Below are 21,631 nucleotides of genomic sequence, written 5' to 3' on the forward strand. Positions count from 1 at the left end.
TGGCCGGCCGAAACGGGATAGGCACACGTACCTTCCAAGAGCTTACTTCAAGTACCTGATGATCTATTGGTCCTATCAAAACCTTGAAGATGGGGTTACAAGTGAACTGACGCTTATTACAATCCCACTTCACATGCTTTGTAAGCGCTGGGATAAGTCATTCACTCAGTGAGCGCTTAGAATCCTTCAATCCTCGAACCCATCCACCACTCACTCACTTCCTTCTTCATCCTGGGCCAGCCCTTAGATCCTTCCGGAATGCAAGGTAACACAACGACCAGCGTTCTCGAAGAATCTGAGGAGCTTGTTCGCTTCAGACAGCAGTGGCTTGAAGAAGTCCGTAGCAAGAAGCATCATCCTCCCACCCATGAGCAGTCGTCGTCCACAGAAACCCCAGGCTCCTCGGCGCCCGCCTCAGCGGACGCAGGGAGCTCGTCTTCCGCGCAAGAGCCTCCCGCTTCCCCCACTGCACCGCACCACCGCCCCCACGTCCACCGCCCTCCGCGCCAGGGCGCCGATGTGGTGACTCGGGGCCCGAAGGGGGCCGTCAAGGCCCAGTTCAGCCCGTCCCTCAAGCTTGCGGTGGACATGTACCGGCACGCGGTGCAGCAAGAGCAGAAGGGCGACCTCGACGATGCGCTACGGCTCTACCGGAACGCGTTCCGCATGGATGCCAACGTCGACCGCGCGTACCACCTTGTGGAGAACGAGGCGCTGCAGAACGCCGTGGCTGTCACCGCTGCCGTCTCGGAGGACGCGGCCGCGGCCGTGAAGACGCACAAGAAGACAGGCTCTACAGGGAGCGCGGGCGAGGTTGACGGGCTGGTGCGCGAGATGGAGGGATTAGGGCTGAGCGGAGCGAAGGTGCCTGTCGCGCATGCGCGGGGAGAGGGCTTCGTCACCGGGACACTCGCCCAGCTGGTCTCCGGTTGGCCGACCGTGCTGGCATTCGAAGCCGACGAGGAACAGGAAGGCGTACCCCTCCAGAAACTTCCAGACGAGCTGCTCATCATCGTCGTTCGGATGCTCGACCACACCACCATCGAGCGGTTCGCGAATGTGAATCGCAAGGCGCGGGTCATTACTTTGGATGTATCAATTTGGAGGTGCGCACTACTTTCCTATGTCTTGTGTCTACTGGTGCTGACGCCGCTGTACAGGCCGATGGTAAAGACAATATACCGGCCGCCCATGATCGCCGATGACGAAGAGATCGAAACGTTGGTTACGAAATACATGACGGACTGGCGGCGGGTCTACGTTGAGCATCCTCGTGTGCGCTACGACGGGGTCTACATCGCTGTCTGTCATTACGTGTACGTACTTCGTTGTCGATGCAATACACTTTCGTTGAGGCCACTGGCGTCTTGCGCACAGTCGTAATGGCGTTGGAGAGAATGTCTGGGTTAACGTGCGTTATCCGATCAACGCCTGTGACCTGGAACCAGGAGATTGACACTTCCTGTGTGAATAGTACAGTCACCTCATCACGTACTACCGATTCCTGTGAGTCCGGGGCGACTTGCACCTGCTCGTTCGCTCATGCCGTCATAATAGACGATTCTATCCGGATGGACAAGTCTTGTCGCTTCTCACCAATGAGGAGCAAGCCCCCTCTCAAGTGATTCCGCTTTTGAAACCGTCTCACCGCGCAAAGGTGCGACAGTCTCCGTTGCGTTCAGCACGTCGAGGTTTTAACCAAACGAGCACACACAGGGTTTCCTGATTGGCAAGTGGTACATCGACGGCACCGAGCTTCACGTTGGGGACCTCACGGAGCCCGACAAACCGGAAAGCCGCTACACGTTCCAAATGCTCCTCGACTTGCGTTCCCGTCCGGTGGGCCGATGGAACCGTCTTGATTTACGCACGTACGACTCGGTCTCTGTCGGTAGCGGGGACGCGTCGCCGCTCGCACTGAAGAACGAGAGGCCGTACTGGTTCTCCAAGGTGCGGTCATACGCCTGGAACGGAAGGCAAGAAGGGCCGTCGGCGCACCCGAAGTAATTTTCGACAGTGCTCAGCTCGATGACTAGTTTTCTGGAACGTGAATGCATGCTTGGAGATGGACTATGATATGTATATGACCCTTTAACGTCATTGCTCGACGAAGCTCCATGCGCACGGAGACATGCGCAAAGCACCGCATGCGCGGAGCACGACACGCATTGGCAAGTGGGCAGCAATTCCCTGTAGAATTAATCTTCGCATCTCGATACTGGGTCGATACCATCGTGAACCCATATATTGAACGCGGTCACAGGGGGTCGTACGGCTTGCCCAAATGGCGTTGGAGTGAGGTGGAGTATGGTCGCAAGGCTGAAACTTAAAGGGTTCCGCTCACGCTACGTTGATCGCTGGAACGGTTGTAGAGAGCAAGGTGATAGATACAGAGAGCAGAGAAGACATTCGGAAGAATGACGACCGTCATGACTTGACAGGAACTTTTGGTACAATGCCCGCCCGCTCGGCGAACGTGGCGAACGACATGCGCGGGTCCGGCTGCTCCTCCGCTGCCCTGCATCGGAGAGAGGGGGTGCAATTGGGCGAATGCACTCGCGCAGAGAGAGTACTATCACGCACCTTCGTTTCATCTCGCTCCGCCATGTCACTTCCCGCAACGCTGGACTGCGAACAGTCGCGCCCACGATGGCCAGCACGAGCGCGGTAACTGCCTCGAACACAATCTGAAGGACAAGCACAGGTCGGGGATGCGGTCAGCTTCGTGGCGCCATACGTGCGGCGTGCATGAGCAGTGGATGCTTACGTCGCTCGGCAGGGCTCCTTCTGGTCGCCCGAGGGCTTTCAAATGGGAGAGGTCTGGAATTGACCTGAAGATCAGAGGTGTGGTATATGTCTGACGAGACGGAGTATTCACGCTCATATGTTGAGTAGGTCGCTGTGATACCAGAGCATGTGAGCGCCACGAGACATATGCCAAGGGGGAAGGGGACCGACCGTGGAGGAGGGCGAGGGTCGCGATGAAGAGCATAAGGCCGCCGAGCATCATGGAGACGAAGAGAGGAGGCAGACCGAAATACGCCGGCAGTCAGTTTGTGCGGTTGAAAGACAGACGACCGGGCGCAGCAGGGCGTAGCGGTGTGGGCGAGACCGCGTAGCGCACGTGCAAAAGGGTATATGATGGGCTCGGCGACGGCCAATGGTGGCCGCCCGCCTCAGCACTGTCAGCGTCCCCCGCAACCGCCGCAAGCGATAAATCCCCCTGCACCCGATGTACTTCTGGTTGTCCGTGTTCGCTCTCTCAACATTACTGGTGATGTGTGAGTGTGGCTTCCCGCCCTTCTCCTCCACCTCTTCGACCCCACTTTCATCGCTCACTCGCTCTCCCCGCCTAGTGACGTTCCGGTACCGAGCTGCGCTTATCAACCCCATGCGCTCGCTTTTCCCTCGTCTTGGGCACTACCAGCCCTTGACGACGTTCGCGGAGCAGGCCGACGCCGGCCTCTCTTCCTCGACTTTCGACATCGAAGCGAACATCCGGGATGGCGACTCAAGGGCTGGTCTTGACGAGCGTGGCACTCAGGAGGTGCTGGACATCATGCGCCGGGAGCGGGTAAAGTGAGTGCCCTCTTCTTTGCTTTTCCACATCCTCGGCTGGGAGCAAGAGGGAAGGAGAGAAGGGCTTTGTGATCGAGCGAAAGGAGAGCGAAGCACTAACTGCTTTGTGGCGCGCCCAGCTTCGACCAGGCTCGGTTGATTCGTCAGAACCAGATTCTGGCCGCTAACGGCATCGACCCCTCTGGTGAGTTGCAGTTGCTTTCTACTCCCGGACAAGTTTAACCCCGTGGGGACCCAGGAATGCCCATGGATGCGAAGGCTATCACTCGCCTATGATGATCGACGACCTGGTCTCTTTGCTTTCTTATCGTATGTGCCCCCTAGTCCACTACCCCCTCGCCTCGCTCTCAAGAACTCCGACGGAGTGGGTTGTCTCTCCTTGCACCTGTTGTCACCTATCTACATGGCGATGTATGCTCCTCCATCGGTCCATCACACCATCCTTGTCTTTTTTGTTTTCTCACTTCGCCTCCTGAGTGTCGTCTAGTAGCCATTACGGAACTGTACCATCATCAATACACGTGGGCCCGGTCCACTGGTCATACACATCCCAGCCGCGTGTTCCCCTTCCGTCCAACACAAAACAAGTCCAGACTTCGGCCTCCAGGGTCCCATGCTTTAGTCTAAGGTGGGCTATCTGTCATTCCACGTTGCTAGTCCAAAACAAAGACGATGCTGCATCTTCCGTTCACGTCCTCTGCCCAGTGTACACGCCCAGTCCTTCATCTTCGAGGAGCGTTGGCTGCATAGACAAAGAAACCACCTTGCGCGTTGGCACTTAAAGCACGCAGCTCTTGCGCTCATGCTCTGCAGTTCCCGTCGCTTCCTCTCATCGTCACCATGTCCTATCCAACTCTCCATCCCCTTGACAATCCTCGCGCAATCTCCCCTCGCCGGCGCTACCAATCTCCAGCAGGCCCACAACCGTACCAGTGAGCTCGAACGCCTTTGTACTCCCCCGCAAACCGACGAGCTCTCCCGCGTCCCCGCAGACACCCGTCCGCACTCGCTCCGCCAGTGCCCGCGTCGACCCCCCGACCAGGCAGCTCGCGCGTCCCGCCCTCCAATCGCTCCCCATCCCCACCTCCTCGAGTCTCCACCCCCTCGAGCCCGTCCTCGAGCTCGGGCTCGGGCTCGGACTCGACCGCGACCCTCGTCGCCCCGCGCGCCTGGCACGGCACGATCCCGCTCGCCGACGTCCTCCTCCCCGCGCACCTCCAGCTCACGCCCGACGGGCGCAACTGGCCCGCGTTCCGGCGCGCCGTGCGTGCGCACTGCGCGCTCCGCCGCGTCGCGCACCACCTCGCCCGCCCGCGCCCGCCCCCCTATCGTCCAATCGACGGTCCCGGTCCCGGTCCCGGTCAGAATCAAAGTCAAAGTCAAAACCAAAATCAAAGTCGAGGCGAAGGACGAGAGGGGGGCAGGGTCGGGGGGTCCTGCCTGCCGCGGCCGAGCGAGAAGGCGGCGTGGCTGGAGGCGGACGGGATCGCGCGCGCGATCGTGCTGTACAACGTGAGGAGGTGGCCGTGCAGCGCGCAGTGCGCGTGCGAGTTCGCGTGGGAGGTGTGGGCGTGTCTGGAGCGGGCGTACGCGGTGCGAGGGTGCGAGGTCCAGACGGGCGCGGAGGCGGGGCTGGCGCCGCTGTCGCGCGCCGACCGCGACTACGGGCGGACGCGTACGAACGGCGCGAAAGGCAGCGGCTGGTGGCTGTTCTGGGCGGTGGTGTATGCAGTGACGATGTTTTGTGTGTTTCGGCAGAGTGCGCCGGCAAGTAGACACCAGTGCCCGGAGTATGCGCCGTTTACGTGAGGCGTTGTTTCTTTGTGGTTTGTGTGCCATGTGTGCGGCGAGGTTGCGTGAGGTCATCTCCGACGTCAACTGGATGCACCCACGCAGATCTCCCATTCCATGACGCCTACCTCCGGTGAGTCGCGGGCTCCAAGATGACAGGACCACTATTAATGTCTGAACCGGGTCACTGTTCTCGGCCTACTCAAGCCCGACCTGCCTGCGTCTGAGGCTTGAGCCTAGCCAGGTCTGAGGCTTGAGCCTAGCCAGTGGGTTTAGGATCAGCGCGCACAGTAAAACGATGCCGTCGAGGACCTGTGGAAGAAGCGACAAAGGGAAACGGTCAGCACGCCCGTCTCCAACAAGCATTCGCGCCCCGGATTGACGTACGACAACAAGGGAATACGCGACCCCGGCGACCACGTTGAAGCGCTCCTTGAACGCGAGCGAGCTCGAGGTTGCTGAAGACGTCGATATGCCGACGACCTCGTAGTGCTTGTAGATCTCGTAGTACTGCGGACTGCAGGCGGCCGCTGGTGTGAGTGCGGGAGGTCGTGGCTAGAAACTGGAGCACGCGCAACGGAGAGCAGGACGGCGGTGTTCATGATGCCGAAGAACCTAGGTACGAGCTGGATTGCCCAGCAGATCGTCCCTGCCATGCGCACCGCAATGAGCTGGGAAACCTCGCTGAAGGGGAGAGGAGCAGTTTCAAAAGCACTCACTCCGCCACTGGGTTCGCTACCATGTTTCCACGGGGCGACTCGTGGCTCTGTTGTCTTGAGTGTAGTTAATTAGATGCGAGTCGAACCATCCAGTTCACCATCTTCTGCATATATAATGAGAAAGTCATCATGGCTGTGCAGATTAGAAGAGTGACTCGACTTTCGAGAGTGATTTTAGCTAGAGCGGGCTCCCGAGCACGTTTGCTGGTACAACGTTATTAGATTCACGTATACTTTTCTTCTTTACGATCAATTGACACCAAATGGAAGGCGACTTTCGTGTATGTTGGGTGACGGTGTATAAAGCATCTACTCGTACAGCTGAACAGCCCAGACCCGCTCCATCATGCATACAACAATTCCGAAGTCCGTTCCCTCACCCACCCCCATTCCATTCCATGCCGCCGCCTCTCCCGCTCACGATCCGCCCTCCGACTTCGTGCGCGGCTTCGGTGCGCGCCACAGGTGCGCCCACTCATTCCGCTCCACTGACGGAACCTGCGCTCGCGGTCGTCACGGCATATTCGTGCTTGCTCGAGTCCCAGCCACGCGCCCACTCGGGACGTACCATCGTCGGCAAACGCGCCCCCGAGCCCCCGTCGACGCTGCCTGTCCGCTGCCCGCCCATGCGGATCGAGTGCGGGTTCAGGTACGCCGGCCGTGGAGGGTACGAGACGCTGTACGACCGTTTTCTGCGGGGAGGCGCAGTGCAGGGTAGGGTCAGCAGTGCATAGACGCACGACGGGCAGGAAGAGGACGCACGTAGGGTGCAGCGTCGGCGAGAGCGCGAGCTGGGCGAAGTTGCTGGGGAAGAGCGGGTGGCCGGGGCCGCGCTCGTGGAGGACGTCGTACGGCACGTCCTTGTCGTTCGCGCCGGCTGGGGGCGCGAACCGGGGCTGCACGCGCGGGCTCCCGAGCGGGGGCATGGGTGAGCCTGAGTGGAGGCCGACGGGCTCGTACGCGGGGGTGCTGGGAGAGGTGATGATGCGGATGCCGTGGATCTCCTGCTCTGTCTCTTCCTTCTTGTCCTGTGCCGCCTCCGACTCGTCCTCCTCGCGCAGGTCGCCGAGCGAGGAGTGCATCCCGACGGGGTCGACCGCGGAGGACGGCGGCGGCTGGTTCGCGAAGACGGGCTCGATGAGGACCTCGCCTTCGTCGGACAATGTCCGGATGGATGCGACGGGAGAGTCCGGCTCGAACACGTTCGAGTCCATGGGGTCCTCGTTGAGAACTACGGTCGACGGGCCGGAGTCCCCACCGTCATATTCGACGTCAAGCTCGGGAGGGACGCCAAGGGCACCCTTGAGCCGCTCCCAGATTAGCTCGCTGTGCGCCATGACGCAGCGACGGGCCTTGTATGTCCAGACGACGTCGTCTGCCTCCTCGCGGTCGACCCTTTTGAGCCAGTATTCGAGATCGGCGAACGTCCACTCCCGCGCGTCCGAGGGTGCCTTCGCAGTGTGCGGGCCCATGGGGGCACGTGCGTCGTGTGGGAAGGTCTGCTGGAGAAGCGCGAAGAGCCTCGCGTTCGGCTGCGCTTGGAGCAGGGAGGTGACCTCCGTAGGCCGGTGAATGAATGGGACGTAGATAGAGTCCGGGAGCGGGGTGAAATTGACGGGCGTGAAGTGGTGCTGCACGCCGCTGCCCCCGGCGACGTTGGGGGAGATCATAGGGGAGCGGGGATTGACCGAGGTGCGCGCGAGGTCGACGACCTGTTCGGGGGACAGTTTGCTGTGAGAGAGCGGACCAGAGAAGCGCGTCGCGCTCGGGGAGGAAGGGCGGAGATGGGGCGATTTCGAGGGACTCGCGGGGCGACCAGGGGATGCGGGCCCCGAGGGAGCGAAGGAGGTGAACGCGAAACTCATCCTGTTCGGTGCACCCTCCTTGCCCGAGGAGGTGGAGTTGATGGATGCGTTGCTGCCGTGTCGTCGGTGACGGCGCGGAGGCTCTTCCATCTCCACCTGGGGGACGCGAACGATGGTGAGACGGCTAGTGAGCGCGCGCGCGGGATTCATGTTGGAGTCGTTGAAGGTGCCATAGGGGTCGACGGCAGCGGCGGAGCCTCTACGGGAGGAGAGCCTGCGCGGACGAGTGCTAGGACCGAGGGTAGGACTGAGGTCCGGGGTGGAGAGGGCGCTCATGCTAGGACGCGGGGAAGCGTGGGGAGATGATGAGGATCTGGAGATCGATAGCAAGGTGGAGAGACATACCTGGCGGGAGAGGGCACGCTGGCGGGGGTGCGGGACGGGGGGGCAGATGGCAGTGGGGGAGAAGGGGCGTGCGCGAGAGGACTGTAAATAATGGCGAGCCCAATTCAGTGTCTGCGAAGGGCCGAGTACGTCAAGTCTCCCTTGCCTTGGTCTGCGTGCCAGATCACATGACGGCATCCGCCATCCGTGCGGATGTTCCCGCGCCTTCCCCGCCGTCCATCGCCCGCCCGAGTGCATTCGATGGCGATCGTCGGCGGCGGAAGCTGCGGAAGCACTGCGTGGCAGCGGCGGGGTCGCCGGCGGAGTGGGCGGGAGTTCCGTCGCTGTGCGGGTGGGCGGGCTGGCCATGGATGCTTTCCAGCTTAGGACACGAGGATCGTCGACGCGCTTCTTATGGGAGTCGGGACCGGGCTGGTCCGCCACCGCGCGCAGACAGCGTTCCTCGAGACCATCAGCGAGAAGTACGTCCACGCCTCGCCTTGTACGTTATCCTTGTCCGCCTTTACACCATACGCCCTGATCCCTGATCGCCTGCCACCGCCCGGGAGCCAACAATCGACGAAACAGCTGGTTGCAAGTCGGCGACGGCCGGGTTGGACTTTGTTGTGCAAACGAGCAATCAAACGTGCCACCCGGTCACTGGACGAGAACCTTCGTGACGTGTAGAGCTTTGGTACTCGGGCCGATCTACCAAAGTCATGCCTCACGCCTCACGGTCGAGGGCCACAAATCAACGTGTAACGGAGAGCGCCCTATGGACACAGAAGTTTACGAGCGCTCCGTGGGCGCTCAATCTCAAGGACAGCTGCTGTCCGCGCACTGCACGTTTGCACTACAGCATATACGTATTCAGATTCAGATATCGGGGTACCACCGTTTGCCTTCCTTGGACGCGCTGAACCCTGACTCGTCCAGGCTGGCGTGCATGAGTGGATGGTATAGCATAATGGCAAAGCAGTGAGCGAATGACACAACACAGAGGCGATAGACTTGCTACAGAAAGATTTGCATCGTACACTGACACTACATAGAAGGGCACAGACTCGGTTCGATCAGGTGGAAACATATTCACTAGAATCAATCGAACGATGGCGCGAAGACGCATGGGGATATGAGAGGATTAGGGGGCCGGACGCGAGAAACCTTCGTGTAGGGGTAGTCCAACGGCAAGCAGCGGGACGATGAGACGTGGGCATGGAGACGTATGTGTTGAAGCATAGAGGTAGGGCCAGGAGGCAATCCCGTACAACGGCGAACCCGTAAATCGCGAGTCAGACACGCATCGGCGGCGGCTACTCGATGAGCTTGTCGACGACGTTGAGCAGCTGATCGACAGTGATGAACTGCACCCAAGTGTCGAGGTCCTTCGATTCCATGTGCCAGACGAACCGAGTCTCGCGCTGGCGGCGGAAGAACGCGACCGCGCACTGGTACTTCTGCTGCACGTGGTTGTTCGAGTCAGGGATCGGGAAGCCGCACTCGGACTGCCAGAGGCGGAATTCCCAGCCGACGAGCGGCCGCCCGTCGCCCGTCGCGGTCTTCTCCGGTATGTTGAACTCCAGCCGGGACCAGTCGAAACCGAGCGGCTGGCCGATCGCTTTGATGTACGCCTGCTTGAGAGCGAGGAGCAGGCAGAGCCGGCGCATGAGCACCTCCTCGCCTTCTTCGGGCGTGACGAAAGTTTGTTCAAGTGGGGTGAGCTGTGGGGGTACAAGGTAAGGACCAGGGCATCAGGTTGGAACAAGGAGGCGCCAAAGGTCCTTGGGTGAACAATGACATGAAAGTGAAGACAATGGCTGTCTCCAGGACGCACAGGCGCATGTGGAGCACAAAGAAGAGACTCACCTTGTGGTGTAGAGACTTCGCAAAATCAATCGCTGTAATCCCAGGAGGCGTAATGATCTCCTTGATGCCAATGCCAACGTTCACAACGTCCTCCCTTCGACCCTGGGTCATCGCCATACCGACCATGTTATGCTCGTATGAGGTATGGTACCCGATGATTGACCGTGCCCGGTTCGCATACGCCACGGGGTCGTCGTTTTGTACATGGTGGATCTGGAACGAAGGCAGCAGCAAGGGCGGCCTCAGCACCGGGCCCGCGTGTGAGGCAAATATGGATGCACACCTGTTCTATCCAGTGTTTTCCGACCGCAGTCATGTTGTCCTTCCACCTGCTCCGCGGGACCCGGCGATGGCGCATCATGAGCAAGGGGAGGAGGAAGGCGACAATTTGCCCTGTCACACCATACGTCTGTCAACGCTCTGCCCCACTGCGGCCACCGCACATCTATATCGCCACGCATGACAGAGGGAAAATCGTACTCACGCGTCGTCTCTGGGTCGTCTGGGTCGTGCCGGATGGGTGCATGGGTGACGCACTCCCGGAGGACCTTGAAACAGCGTTCATACTCCTGGAAGACCGACCACGCTCGTCAGCAAGCCTGAGAAGAATGTGGAAGGAACACGCACATCGGCGGTGAGTTCGCGATTCGTGAAGAGCATCCATACGAGTATAGGACAGTCCATCGGCGCATGAAGCGACTGGGCGATGCACGCGATGGGCGAGGACCGCAGAAAAGCGACACGTCGGGGCTCGGATCGTCAGGCCCGGACTCTCAGTCGGAGCTTGGTGAGCAGGCGAGGGGAGGCGGTACGCGCAGGCGCGGGGCGGAGGGGAGACCAGGAGCTCTGCGGGAGGCGTGCGGGTGGGCGCGTGCGAGTGGTAGTGGCTCGTTCGGGGAGCCCAGCGCGGGCGTGGGTGGGTGTGGTGGAGGGGGCAGTCTGGGTGTCGAGTGGCGGCGGTGGAGGACGAGAGGCGGATTTATACAAGGGACGAAGGGGTGGCGAGCATTAAACATCGCAGAATCGGACACGTTGTGGCGATTGCCGCGTGGGCGACATTTCCGGGCGTCGTGGTTTGGGCGCCTCCGTCTCGTCGTCTCCAGTAGCAAGTAGCCCCCAATTGTATATCATTCACTGCGTGCAAGCGGGCCTTAGCCCGCTGGCGGGCTAGATTGCTCAGGCCTCAAGGCCTCATACACATGGCCAGATACAGCCGAAGTTCCGGTTAGGCTCGGATAGCCCGACATAACCATAAGTTTCCATAACTGGTAAGAGGGCGAGGTGATTGTCGCCCTGTGGCTGGATCACATGATCCGACATGGCCAGACCATCTCGATTCGGAATGTGTTCCGACCCACTACATCACTAAACATGCAGCGATTTGTTCGTCGGCCGAACGAGCCAGAACGAACAGGATAGGCGTGAATGGATCCCACCTCGTATGGCAACGCACCTAGCTAGTGAAGCGGTGAGGATGTCGTTCTTGCAACTTCTCGCGCGGTGGCCTGCCGGCCCATCAGACCATAGAAAGACCATACCTTGCGTGTCGTATGAGCACATCTGGCTAGCTGTATGGGCATGGCCTAGTCCACTGAGACGAGGAATGTTCGATTCCAACGCGGACAATGGGACCTTCCGCGCCGTGGAAGACGCGCTCACCTGTTCAATCCTTTGTTCATCATACACAGGTCACAGTCATCATGAGATGTAGTCCTCGCGAAAAGAGAGCTAATCTCACCACGCGGCATGCACACGCATCGATAGCCCACAGCGATGCGGCTTCCCGCTATCCGAGCCCCGCCACTCATCTGGGGACTACGTGACATTACGTTATGTGTGTATACGGGGTAAGTAGTAGCTAAGTAGATGTGCAGCCTCGAATTGGCAGGTCCTACAACGGGACCTGCCATACGCGGCGCGGATGACTTCGTGCCAGAACGGCACCCACAGCTGTCAGACAGCTCAGGCCACAGGGCGCAGAAGGACCGTCGACAACGATGAAAGCAATCTCCGTGCCCAGCTGCGTGCCTGTCGCGCGGGTCCCCGCGCCAGCTGCATGGGTGGGTCAGTCTCGGCTCCTGCTGTCCCGCCTGCTGTGCGACGACGAGGGGCCGGACGCGCTCATCAGCGGTAGCCGGTCTTCCGGTTTTGCGTCTTTGCTGCCGCCGCCGAGGCCCGCGCTGTTGAGCAGGTCTTCGTCGAACAGCACCTCCACCCCGCTCTCGCCCTTGGTCCCCACGCTGATGCTGAGGTTCGACTTCCCCGGCTTTCCCCGGCGGGCGCGGCCGGGGGCGCCCACGAAGTCGGTGAAGCTTGAGATGGAGGATGTGGGCGTGTGGCCCGTGCGTCCGTTGGGCGTGTTCGGCGCCGCCGCGGAGGTGGGTGTCCGGATGGGAAGGCGGTAGAATTCTTCGGCGTCGTCATCATCTTCGTCGGAAGGGCAGAAGTGGAGTAGGCCGCGCCGTTCGCGGCCCCGTTCGATGCTGTTGAGCGGGAGAAAGGGAGAGAGCGGTACGAGCCCTTGCGGAGGTGGATCGCGTACGAGTACAGCAGGGCCGCGAAGTAGACCTATTTGCGCATGCATATGTTTGGTATGCATGGTGGAGCGCGACGAGAGCGCGATATACGCACCTTGACTATCCATCCCATGACAAGCATGGCGGTAGCGAGCCCTTTCTCTTGATTCCATATGGTCATGGCTGCGGCGACGCGTTCCTCCTCCGACAGGTTATGCCCAGGGCCACTGTTCATCACCTCCTTCTGGGCTGCGGAATTCGCTTCTACTTTTCCGTCGTGGGGCGTGTACACCCACCAGACAACCGCAAAGAAGACGAGCCATGCGGTCGAGATCATATGGTCTGCGAAGAACAGGTGCGCGAAGTAAAGTGTTTGTTTTGGATCTTCCTGGAGTGAATGGGGTGAATGTCATGACACAGTTATGGCAAAGCAGCGCGAAACGCACGCGCATGATGGCCTTGAGACCCCATATGAGTGCAACGAGTCCTAGAACAGAGTATACGTAGAGGCTGAGCTGCGCTAGAGAGCCTCCTGCGCCAGTCAGGACGGCGATGAGGCCATACACGCCGGCGACCTTGTTGAGGACCTGTGAGACGTCTCGAGCGTGAGCTGTTGGGTGAGCATCTCACGCTCGAGACGACTCACCGCGAATAGGAGGGCGACTGTGACACCCGTCTTGATGTCGAGAAAGCCGATGAAGGACGAAAGCGGCCGTAGCCTCCACTCCGGACGGAGGGTAAGTTTCATGACGGGAGGTTGTAGGGATTATGGGCGGGCGAGGCGTCGTTTTAGGCGACCATGTACCCGAGTGAAACCAGGAGAGGTAGGGGGAGGAACGTGAGGTGCGTCGGGGTCAGGGGGAGGAACGTGAGCGGAGGAGAGGGCGTTGCGCGGGCCGAGCTGGTTGCTCAATCTTGCAAGCTGTGGCGCGGCGCAAGATTTGCCTCACACTCATCACCCACGACGCCCATCTCACGCCTCCAAGCTCTCTTCCTCCCGCCCTGCTGCCCCTCCACGCCCAAAACACAGCTGCCCACTCGCCGACTGTGCTTTTTATTGCCTATTTCCCGCGCCCGTCCCCTGTCCCTCGCGTCCAGAGTCTAAATTCGCCGCCGTATCGAGTGCCGCAGTCACCCGCCTGCCCCAGTCGCTTTTCCCTGCCGCAGCCGGTCCCGAGCACTTTCCAGTCTGCTCCCCAGCCCCCGCCCCAGCCCCCACCGTCTCGCACCCCACACACACCGTCCGCCCACCGCCCACCGACTCGCCGCCGGACCCCTCCTCCCGCACCGACATATGCCCATGGCCGGCTTCTTCTCGAACCACTCCCAGTCCCGCTTCCTCGCCAACTCGAACGCGTCCTCGCAGACAGCGACGGCGACGACGGCCGGCGCGCCGGGTGCCGGGGGCGCGGGCGCGGGCGCAGGAGGAGGAGGAGGGGCGCCCGCCCGCCCGCGCCTGCCGTCCTCGAAGCACTTCTCCACCTTCGTCTCCACCACCGCCGCGGGGGATGAGAAGGCGCAGGGGAAGGACAAGGCCGCCGGTGCCGGCGCCGCGAACGGGAGCGCAACCGTTCACCCACTCCGAAATACGTATGTTCGTATGCTGCTGTGGTCGCGCACCGCTGGTTCCTGACGCTCTTCCTCCTCCCTTCGTCGTCTGCGTGCATGTGTATGCGCGTGTGACACAGCTGGGTGTTCTGGTTCCGCCAACAGCGCGCCCCGGGGAACAAAATCACCAACTATGAGGAGGGGATCAAAAAGATATCGGCGTTCAGCTCGGTGCGTGCCAGTCCTCTGCCGCGATTGCGCAAACACGGCGGACGCTGACGGCGTGTGCTTCGGGTGCTCGTTCTGCAGGTGGAGTCGTACTGGTCGCTCTGGACACACGTGCACCCGCCGTCGTCGCTGCTGCCCACGACTGACTACCTCCTCTTCCACTCGGGCGTGCGCCGGCCGGTGTGGGAGGACCCACTCAACCTGTCTGGAGGAAAGTGGATCATTCGGCTGCGCAAGGGCGTCGCGGACCGCCTCTGGGAGGACCTTGTGCTCGCCGTGATCGGCGACCAGTTCGAGGGCGTCGCGGACCCGGGCGAGGGCGGTGGTGAGGAGGGTGTGCCCCCCGGGGAGTGGCCTGAAGTGTGCGGGTGCACGATCAGCGTGCGGCAGAACGAGGACATCATCTCACTTTGGAACCGCCACGACTCGAACGCGAAGTCGAAGGAAAAGATCAAGTGCGTGCTGTTGATGCGAGTCGTAGCTCCGCGAGACTGACGCTACGGTGATACAGGGAAACGATCCGGAGGGTACTTAACCTGCCGCCCTCGACGATTATGGAGTACAAGTCGAACAACGGTGCGTGTGTTTTGTGTCATGTCCCCCGTACTGGCCTACTGACAGTCGAGACGCGTAGATTCCATGCAGGATAAGTCCAGCTTCAGGGTCAACCCTACGGATCGCACCCCGCTCTCATGACAATGTGCTACCTGCGGTTTTGGGTATGCTCCAATAATTCTGCTCCAGCTGTTACCCCTCGATGTGATATCTGTAGCTCTATCGACGATCTCCCTAAAGAGGGCAATACATACCTGTCGGGTCTGGTGTATTGTACCATCTATCTTCTGCCTTATGTACAACGTGTCGCCGAATCGTGGTGAGTGTTCAGAAGTCAGCGGCATTGTACTGAGGACAAGGTTTCTGCGTTCGTATTGTCCAAATGGCCGGATGGGTTTGTAGGAGCCATCGACACCGAGCGGGTGTTTACCCCCACAGATTTCCACTTTATCTCTACTCCATTCTCCTTCCCTACCCCGCGGACATCTTCCTATGGTCGCCGTCCAGGGTACTACCGTCATCCGTTACCGTTCAAGCCCACTAGCCGGCCTGGTGGGTTGGGCCGGTACCAAGTGTCTGTGAGTCTCCGCGCCTCTTTCTCCTGCCCTCTCAGTATTTCTAACAACTTAATCCCTCACCAGCCACGGGATATCGTGGTAGTGCCGTCACCCGAGTGGGAGACATGGGACTCGCGAAGGTTCCGACCGGTCGATGCCCAACTTGTATGGCCTGCCGAGCGATCTCAATTTCCGCATATCAAGGGCGAAGCCGGGGAATCGTCCATGCTCTCACATCTCACATCATCATTTTCTAGGATTCAGCGGTCGTGATGCCTTGTGCCACCAGCGTCGGGTACGAAGTCGGCGCTCCTCTCGCCGACACCATATGAACCCGCACAACGGCCGTCAAGTTGGAATTGGGAAGTATCGCACGTTTTGCCTCTCCTCCCGAAGCCCATCTCCCCGTCTCCTTCAACTCCCCTCGCCAACCTCATCGTGTCCCCCCTACATTCAGACAGTCTCGACAGTCCGTCTGGGGCAAGGCACTACCAAGGGCTCGCAACAGAGCCGACCCCTTGGAGCACGGTTTTGCCCATTGATATGAAGCAATGGAGATGTGGCCATGCCTTTGGTACGGACAATGAGCGTCCACTGCACGCAATGGCCCTCGGCACAAAGGATTTTGGCGCCGGTCCTTCACGCACCACTTAAGCCTCTCCCGGTTCGTCAACCACATCTAAAGTTCCTCTGACACAGGACCCCCACTCGCCCCACCTCTCTGAACCAGTTCACGGCTTCTCTTGCCAACACTATCGTTATTGATCACGCAAACACATTTGATGCGACCCCACGAAGCACCATGACCACTACTCTCACAACCGCATCCTCCCTCCCCCTGGCGGAGTTACGAGACTTCTTCGACCGTCTCGCAGCAGGGGACTACCGCGGCCTTGCCAAGGAGCTCCGCATTACGCCGGCGAACCCTCTCTACACGCCCAAGACTCCAAGCCAAGCTTCCACCGCATCCCGGGACGCCAACCACCCGCCCTCAACCACTCACGACGCCTCCCTCCGTCTCCCCCCGGATGCCTCCTTCGCGTCTCCCAACACATCCTTCGCATCCCCAAACGCCTCATCCCAATCCAACCCCGACGTCTCCTTCCGCTTCAAACCCTCCGCGGAGCGCATCCAGCGCGCCGTCGCGCTCGTCCGGGGCGAAAACCCCGACCCGACCGCGGACCCCAAGGGCCGCGGCGCGGCGGCGGACGAGGCGTTCGACTTCACGTTCCGGATGATGATCCACGAGCTGTACTCGCTCGCAGGCTTCCGCGCGCTCGCGGACGACGTCGTGCGCGCGAGCCGCGCGCGGTTCCGCCCGCTCGCGCTCCAGGGCGGCGCGCGCCGCGAGAGCCTGTCGTTCGTCTTCGCCGCGCGCGCGGGGCGCGGGACGGAAGGCGCGCCGTCGGGTGTGACGGCGACTGCTGTTTCGAGGGTCGCTGGGCGTCCCGGTTTCACGGCCACCGAGGAGGACGAGGCGGGGCTCGAGGATTCTGAGGCCGCTGAGGCCGGGTGTGACCCTGCTCCGGAGGCGGGGGCCCGGTCGGAATCGGAGAGCTTCGGTTTCGGTTCGAGCGCAGGCTTGGGCTCGCCGGAGTCTGCGCTTTCGTCGGTCGGGCTGCCGCGCACGCCTGGAGGGTGGGAGATGGAGGACGAGGCGCGGGCGACGAAGAAGCGGATCACGGGGCGACGGTTGTCGGTCGTCGACCCGTTCGACGACGACGAGCGACGGGGACTGCGGCGGACCTGGGAGTACGACACGAAGGCGGTCGCGTCCGCGGACGGGTGGCTCGACGAGTCGTTCGAGTTCGCGCCGCAGGCAGCGTCGCCGATGCGTACGGGACCGGCTCGCGAGGACGGCAGCGGCATGGATGGTGCGTCGCGGAAGAGGAGGTTTTCGTTCGTTGCTGGAGGAGGGCTCTGAATTGTACCAAGTGCTGTCAACCCCTGGTGGAACATTATACTACTGTGATACCCTGATAACGCTGTCCACTACCACCTACTGAATGCTGATATCCTACAAACTTTTCCACCTCCACCTTGCTTTCTTTGTAGGATTCCCACAGCGAGCATCCGGATTTCGAACCACGGGATAGGAACATTGATGTGCACTTGGCGCCGGAATCGCTTGTTGACCTCTTTCCAACGCTCATCACAGCGTCTCCTTCTCTCTGTTATTCTGTCATCGCCTCTGTTACACCGCCTTATTATCGCGAGCAACGCCGGTAAGCTGCCGTCACTAACAGCCCTATGCTCGCTATCTAGCTGTCAAGATGCCTGGCACGGACCGAGCCACCTATCAAACGCACCCACCGTCCCTCGCCTCATTTCTTTCTTACGCTCCTCCACGGCCTGAAAGCTCTTCGTCTCCAATTTATTCGCCCAATCTCCTCCAAGCACCCCTCGTCGTCCCCCATGTCCTCCGCTACTAGCACTACCACCGCCACACCCTCCGGAACGGAGACCAAGAAACCCGTTATCCGAAACAACGACCATCTCCCGAAACTCGCCATCGAGTTCAAGGCTCCCCAGCCCGTCTTCAAGCGCGGCCGCAGCGTCTTCTTCGCCGGCTCCATCGAGATGGGCGCCGCCATCGACTGGCAGTCCGGGCTCGCGAAGCGCGTCGCCCACCTCCCCTGCACCATCCTCAACCCGCGTCGTCTGGACTGGAACAACGAATGGGAGCAGCGCGACCGCGACCCGCAGTTCCGCGAGCAGGTCGAGTGGGAGCTCGACGGGCTCAACACCGTCGACGTCATCTCGATGTACTTCGACCCGAACACGAAGTCGCCGATCTCGCTGCTCGAGCTCGGGCTGTACGCGACGAGCGGGCGGATGGTGGTGGGATGTCCGGACGGGTTTTTCAGGAAAGGCAACGTGGAGGTGGTGTGCAGGAGGTGGGAGATCCCGCTGTTCGAGACCTTTGACGAGTTGGCGGACGAGGTCGTGCGGAGGCTGCAGGACTAGCGCATACGGTCTCTATTGGTCCCGGGCTCCCCGTGGATCGGGTGGGGCTGTATGTATGTATCGTCGTCGTCATTCTCATTCTGTTGTGATATCAGGCAGCTTTCGATTTCTTCGCGTCCAGACGAGGTCTTTGTCCGGCGGGTCACTGCGCTAGATGGATCTATCGCTGAACCCTATCGTGCTTGCTTCACCCGACCGTTGCCGACCATCGATCGTCAAGGTCGCTCACTCTCGTCCTTCATCTCGAGCCTTGCTTGCGCCAGGTGCGGTCTCATCCCGCTTCATGCTTCCAGTCCTAATGCACCCCAGTAGCTCTTATCCTGCCCCACAACACAGTACTAGTATCCCAAACACCATGGCGACCCCCAACGTCTCCTCGGTGCCCTCACCGCCTCAGCCTCGCGCTCTGGTCCGCCATTACCAGGCCCCCGAGCCCGTCACCGACGTCCCCGGCTGCTCCATCTTCCTCTGCGGCGCGATCGAGCACGGGTCCGAGCGCTGGCAGGAGCGCGTCCACCTCGCACTCGCCGCCCGCGTCACCGCCGACGTCACCCTCTTCGACCCGTACCGGCAGGACTGGGACGAGACGTGGCGGAACTCGGCGGACGACGCGCGGTTCGCGGCGCAGACGGAGTGGGAGCTCGCACAGCTCGGGCGCGCGGACGTCGTCGCGGTGCATCTCCCCCGGGCGCCCGGCCTGGACGCGCCGGCGTCGCTGCTCGAGCTCGGGCTCGCGGTCGGCGCGGGCAAGCGCGTGGTCGTGTGCTGCCCGGACGGGTTTGGGCGGAAGGGGAACGTCGAGGTCGTGTGCCGGCGATGGGAGGTGACGCTGGTGGAGACCGTCGAGGCCCTGGTCGAGGTGCTTGCGGGGGAGGTCGCGAAGGGACGATGAATCTCGCACTCTCGGCCACCGGTACCTACGGCGATCGCGAGGGGGATGTAGGATCCTGGGTTCGTGCGCAGGTGGCGAGCCAATGGGCAGAACTCGAGTCTTGTCAGTGAGTCTGGTTTCCTACTATTGTGGCCTCCGGTCCTGTCGTTGCCATAGTCTCAAATACACGTTGCTCGGAAAATCCCACTTGGGCAGGTGATGCCTCGTCGATCCTGAGAGGCGCTGCTGCCCATGGGTGAGCGCACCTCCGTCAGATTCGTCCCTCGAGCTTGCAGGCTAGAAACACGCGAGCGATGCACGCGACAGTGGCATATACGGACCGCCTCTTCTCCCATGCGACGCAAGCCTGTCTTTCAATCCTGGTAATTGTGGTCGGCGGAGGCGGTCCGGAGGGCTGACCCGTTGTACTAGCAGGCCATTATGTCTGAGCAGGCCGCGGAGCGGCCACATTTGTTTGTGTGCTCTTGGTGGCGGCGGGAACAAGACCTGGTGGCTTGTGGCGATTCCCTGAGAAATACAAAAGGGAGCGACGCGCGGGGAGCGAGGATTCGACTCCGCAAAGCCTCGTCTCCTCAGTCGACACCACACCACTTCAGATCATCTCACTATCCATCTTGACCATCAAAGGTGCGTCGCACTCCTATGCACATCAGAATGGTGCGTCTGACGTCTAGCACCCATCCCAGATGTCGGACACTTTTGCCACCGCTCAACCCACCCCCGTCAACGATCAAGGCGGTTACAAGCATGAGGGCTCCGTCACTGCCCTTGTATGCTCTCCCGACGGCCGTTGGATAGCTTCGGGAGGGGACGATGGCCAAATCGTCGTCTGGGATGTCCCTTTGAATGGGACAATGATAATCCGTTTAACATCTCACCAAGGCACCATCTCCACTTTGGTCTTTTCGACCGACAGTATTTTGCTAGCCTCCGGTGGGCAGCTTCCAGGCTCGAACACGATCATCATCTGGGAGGTCGGAACCTGGGAAAAGCTGGTGCACATAACCCCTCTGGCTACCGCTCACTGTCTGGCGTTTTCCCCCGACCCCGAGCGGTCGCTGCTGGTTGCGGGAAACTCAAACGGAGAACTGGAGACGTGGGACGCTCGTCCGGACCAAGGCTTCGCACCGGTTCATTGTCTCAAAAAGAATGCCGCCCCGATCACTTTCATGGACTTCTCTGCTGACGGGACTAGGATGGTCACTGGCGGCATGGAGCGCAACTGCGTCGTTTGGGAGGTTGCGACTCTCATGCCGCCTCCGCCTCTCCCGCCCAAGGCCCCTACCCCACCGGTCGAGGGCTCCCCTGTGCACATCGCGGGCACTCCTCCGCCCGTCAAAGAGGACTCAGTCGAAGACGCGTCGTCTCCGAGGGAGATCGAGCCCACGAGCCCACCCCCTCAGACCCCCGCGGTCAAGACTCCGTACGAGCCCATTGATCCCGCCCGCATCGCTCCCGTCGCATCCTGGCCGGTCGGCGACAACGGCATTGTCTACGCCGCGTCGCTTGCCCCCGACGGCGCCCGCATCGCACTCGCCTACGAGGACGGCGGGGTCCAGATCTGGGACTGCGTCCCGAAGGCGCCGACCCGGCTGCTCACCGTCTGCGAGGATCGCGCGAGTCCGCTGGACCTCATCTGGACGCTCGCGTTCTCCCCTGACGGCCTCTCCCTTGCGACGGGGGCGGAGAGCGGCGCCGTCGTGGTCCTCGACTCGTCCTCGGGGATGCGCAGGTGCACGCTCGACGGGCACAAGTGCGCGATCAACGTCGTGAACTGGGCGCCCGACGGACAGCACCTCGTCAGCGCAGGGGCGGACAACACGGCACAGGTGTGGAGCATGGGCGATGGGGAGATGGTGCTGAAGTGCAACGAGCACAATGACGTGACGCACACGGTGTGGTCCCCGGATGGAACCACGATCGCCTCTGGCTCATTGAATGGAGAGGTGCGCATTCGGCAGTTTGTAGCACGTACTAGTAAGGCGACGTCGGACGGGCTTGGTTCCTGCGCAAATAGCACCATCGATGTATAGGCTGGCGTGTTCCTCCGTCATGGACGTTTGCGCGGACAGTATGAAAGTTGTGGCTTGTACTAGTAACTTGACGTCCGTTCTTGAACATGCCATCTGAACTTCCTACATATCCCTATCCCTGCAGTTTTCTGATTGGCATGGACGTGCGTACTGCGCCGACGATGACCGTCTTCTCCGTGAAGCAAGCCGCC

General features: G+C 61.0%; 12 protein-coding genes across 12 annotated transcripts; 8 read left to right on the forward strand and 4 right to left on the reverse strand.

The window, feature by feature from the left end:
* Positions 1-258: 258 nt before the first annotated feature.
* Positions 259-2,007, forward strand: BXZ73DRAFT_98683 (uncharacterized protein; the record flags this gene model as incomplete). The annotated part of the gene is made up of 6 exons (XM_048027765.1): positions 259-1,106; positions 1,161-1,316; positions 1,378-1,411; positions 1,475-1,506; positions 1,558-1,657; positions 1,717-2,007. 6 exons carry the CDS (start codon positions 259-261, stop codon positions 2,005-2,007), a joined length of 1,461 nt encoding a protein of 486 aa, XP_047880700.1.
* Positions 2,008-2,427: 420 nt separating this feature from the next.
* Positions 2,428-3,007, reverse strand: BXZ73DRAFT_88553 (uncharacterized protein; the record flags this gene model as incomplete). The annotated part of the gene is made up of 5 exons (XM_048024995.1): positions 2,428-2,518; positions 2,584-2,687; positions 2,768-2,820; positions 2,879-2,899; positions 2,959-3,007. The coding sequence occupies 5 exons, from the start codon at positions 3,005-3,007 to the stop codon at positions 2,428-2,430; spliced, it is 318 nt and encodes a 105-aa protein (XP_047880701.1).
* A 225-nt stretch (positions 3,008-3,232) lies between these two features.
* BXZ73DRAFT_98685 (uncharacterized protein) lies at positions 3,233-3,855 on the forward strand (the record flags this gene model as incomplete). The annotated part of the gene is made up of 4 exons (XM_048027766.1): positions 3,233-3,281; positions 3,357-3,579; positions 3,699-3,763; positions 3,818-3,855. 4 exons carry the CDS (start codon positions 3,233-3,235, stop codon positions 3,853-3,855), a joined length of 375 nt encoding a protein of 124 aa, XP_047880702.1.
* Positions 3,856-4,419: 564 nt separating this feature from the next.
* On the forward strand, positions 4,420-5,388 carry BXZ73DRAFT_98686 (uncharacterized protein; the record flags this gene model as incomplete). Its single annotated transcript, XM_048027767.1, has 2 exons — positions 4,420-4,511; positions 4,572-5,388. The coding sequence occupies 2 exons, from the start codon at positions 4,420-4,422 to the stop codon at positions 5,386-5,388; spliced, it is 909 nt and encodes a 302-aa protein (XP_047880703.1).
* Positions 5,389-6,564: 1,176 nt separating this feature from the next.
* BXZ73DRAFT_42577 (uncharacterized protein) lies at positions 6,565-8,230 on the reverse strand (the record flags this gene model as incomplete). The annotated part of the gene is made up of 2 exons (XM_048018982.1): positions 6,565-6,781; positions 6,852-8,230. The coding sequence occupies 2 exons, from the start codon at positions 8,228-8,230 to the stop codon at positions 6,565-6,567; spliced, it is 1,596 nt and encodes a 531-aa protein (XP_047880704.1).
* Positions 8,231-9,591: 1,361 nt separating this feature from the next.
* BXZ73DRAFT_88556 (uncharacterized protein) lies at positions 9,592-10,828 on the reverse strand (the record flags this gene model as incomplete). The annotated part of the gene is made up of 5 exons (XM_048024996.1): positions 9,592-9,999; positions 10,145-10,357; positions 10,428-10,537; positions 10,629-10,713; positions 10,772-10,828. The coding sequence occupies 5 exons, from the start codon at positions 10,826-10,828 to the stop codon at positions 9,592-9,594; spliced, it is 873 nt and encodes a 290-aa protein (XP_047880705.1).
* Positions 10,829-12,209: 1,381 nt separating this feature from the next.
* Positions 12,210-13,408, reverse strand: BXZ73DRAFT_88557 (DUF1753-domain-containing protein; the record flags this gene model as incomplete). Its single annotated transcript, XM_048024997.1, has 5 exons — positions 12,210-12,627; positions 12,660-12,712; positions 12,776-13,048; positions 13,107-13,247; positions 13,307-13,408. The coding sequence occupies 5 exons, from the start codon at positions 13,406-13,408 to the stop codon at positions 12,210-12,212; spliced, it is 987 nt and encodes a 328-aa protein (XP_047880706.1).
* Positions 13,409-13,960: 552 nt separating this feature from the next.
* On the forward strand, positions 13,961-15,132 carry BXZ73DRAFT_88558 (eukaryotic translation initiation factor 4E class II; the record flags this gene model as incomplete). The annotated part of the gene is made up of 5 exons (XM_048024998.1): positions 13,961-14,250; positions 14,349-14,439; positions 14,518-14,891; positions 14,948-15,012; positions 15,071-15,132. The coding sequence occupies 5 exons, from the start codon at positions 13,961-13,963 to the stop codon at positions 15,130-15,132; spliced, it is 882 nt and encodes a 293-aa protein (XP_047880707.1).
* Positions 15,133-16,350: 1,218 nt separating this feature from the next.
* On the forward strand, positions 16,351-17,554 carry BXZ73DRAFT_98691 (uncharacterized protein; the record flags this gene model as incomplete). The annotated part of the gene is made up of 2 exons (XM_048027768.1): positions 16,351-17,422; positions 17,484-17,554. 2 exons carry the CDS (start codon positions 16,351-16,353, stop codon positions 17,552-17,554), a joined length of 1,143 nt encoding a protein of 380 aa, XP_047880708.1.
* Positions 17,555-17,963: 409 nt separating this feature from the next.
* BXZ73DRAFT_98692 (uncharacterized protein) lies at positions 17,964-18,515 on the forward strand (the record flags this gene model as incomplete). Its single annotated transcript, XM_048027769.1, has 1 exon — positions 17,964-18,515. The coding sequence occupies one exon, from the start codon at positions 17,964-17,966 to the stop codon at positions 18,513-18,515; it is 552 nt and encodes a 183-aa protein (XP_047880709.1).
* Positions 18,516-18,870: 355 nt separating this feature from the next.
* Positions 18,871-19,407, forward strand: BXZ73DRAFT_98693 (uncharacterized protein; the record flags this gene model as incomplete). The annotated part of the gene is made up of 1 exon (XM_048027770.1): positions 18,871-19,407. One exon carries the CDS (start codon positions 18,871-18,873, stop codon positions 19,405-19,407), a length of 537 nt encoding a protein of 178 aa, XP_047880710.1.
* Positions 19,408-20,093: 686 nt separating this feature from the next.
* On the forward strand, positions 20,094-21,440 carry BXZ73DRAFT_75391 (WD40-repeat-containing domain protein; the record flags this gene model as incomplete). Its single annotated transcript, XM_048022203.1, has 1 exon — positions 20,094-21,440. One exon carries the CDS (start codon positions 20,094-20,096, stop codon positions 21,438-21,440), a length of 1,347 nt encoding a protein of 448 aa, XP_047880711.1.
* Between the last annotated feature and the right edge of the window lie 191 nt (positions 21,441-21,631).

This window comes from Epithele typhae, assembly GCF_022376455.1.
Source record: "Epithele typhae strain CBS 203.58 chromosome Unknown BXZ73scaffold_8, whole genome shotgun sequence".
Lineage (NCBI taxonomy): Eukaryota > Fungi > Basidiomycota > Agaricomycetes > Polyporales > Epitheliaceae > Epithele > Epithele typhae.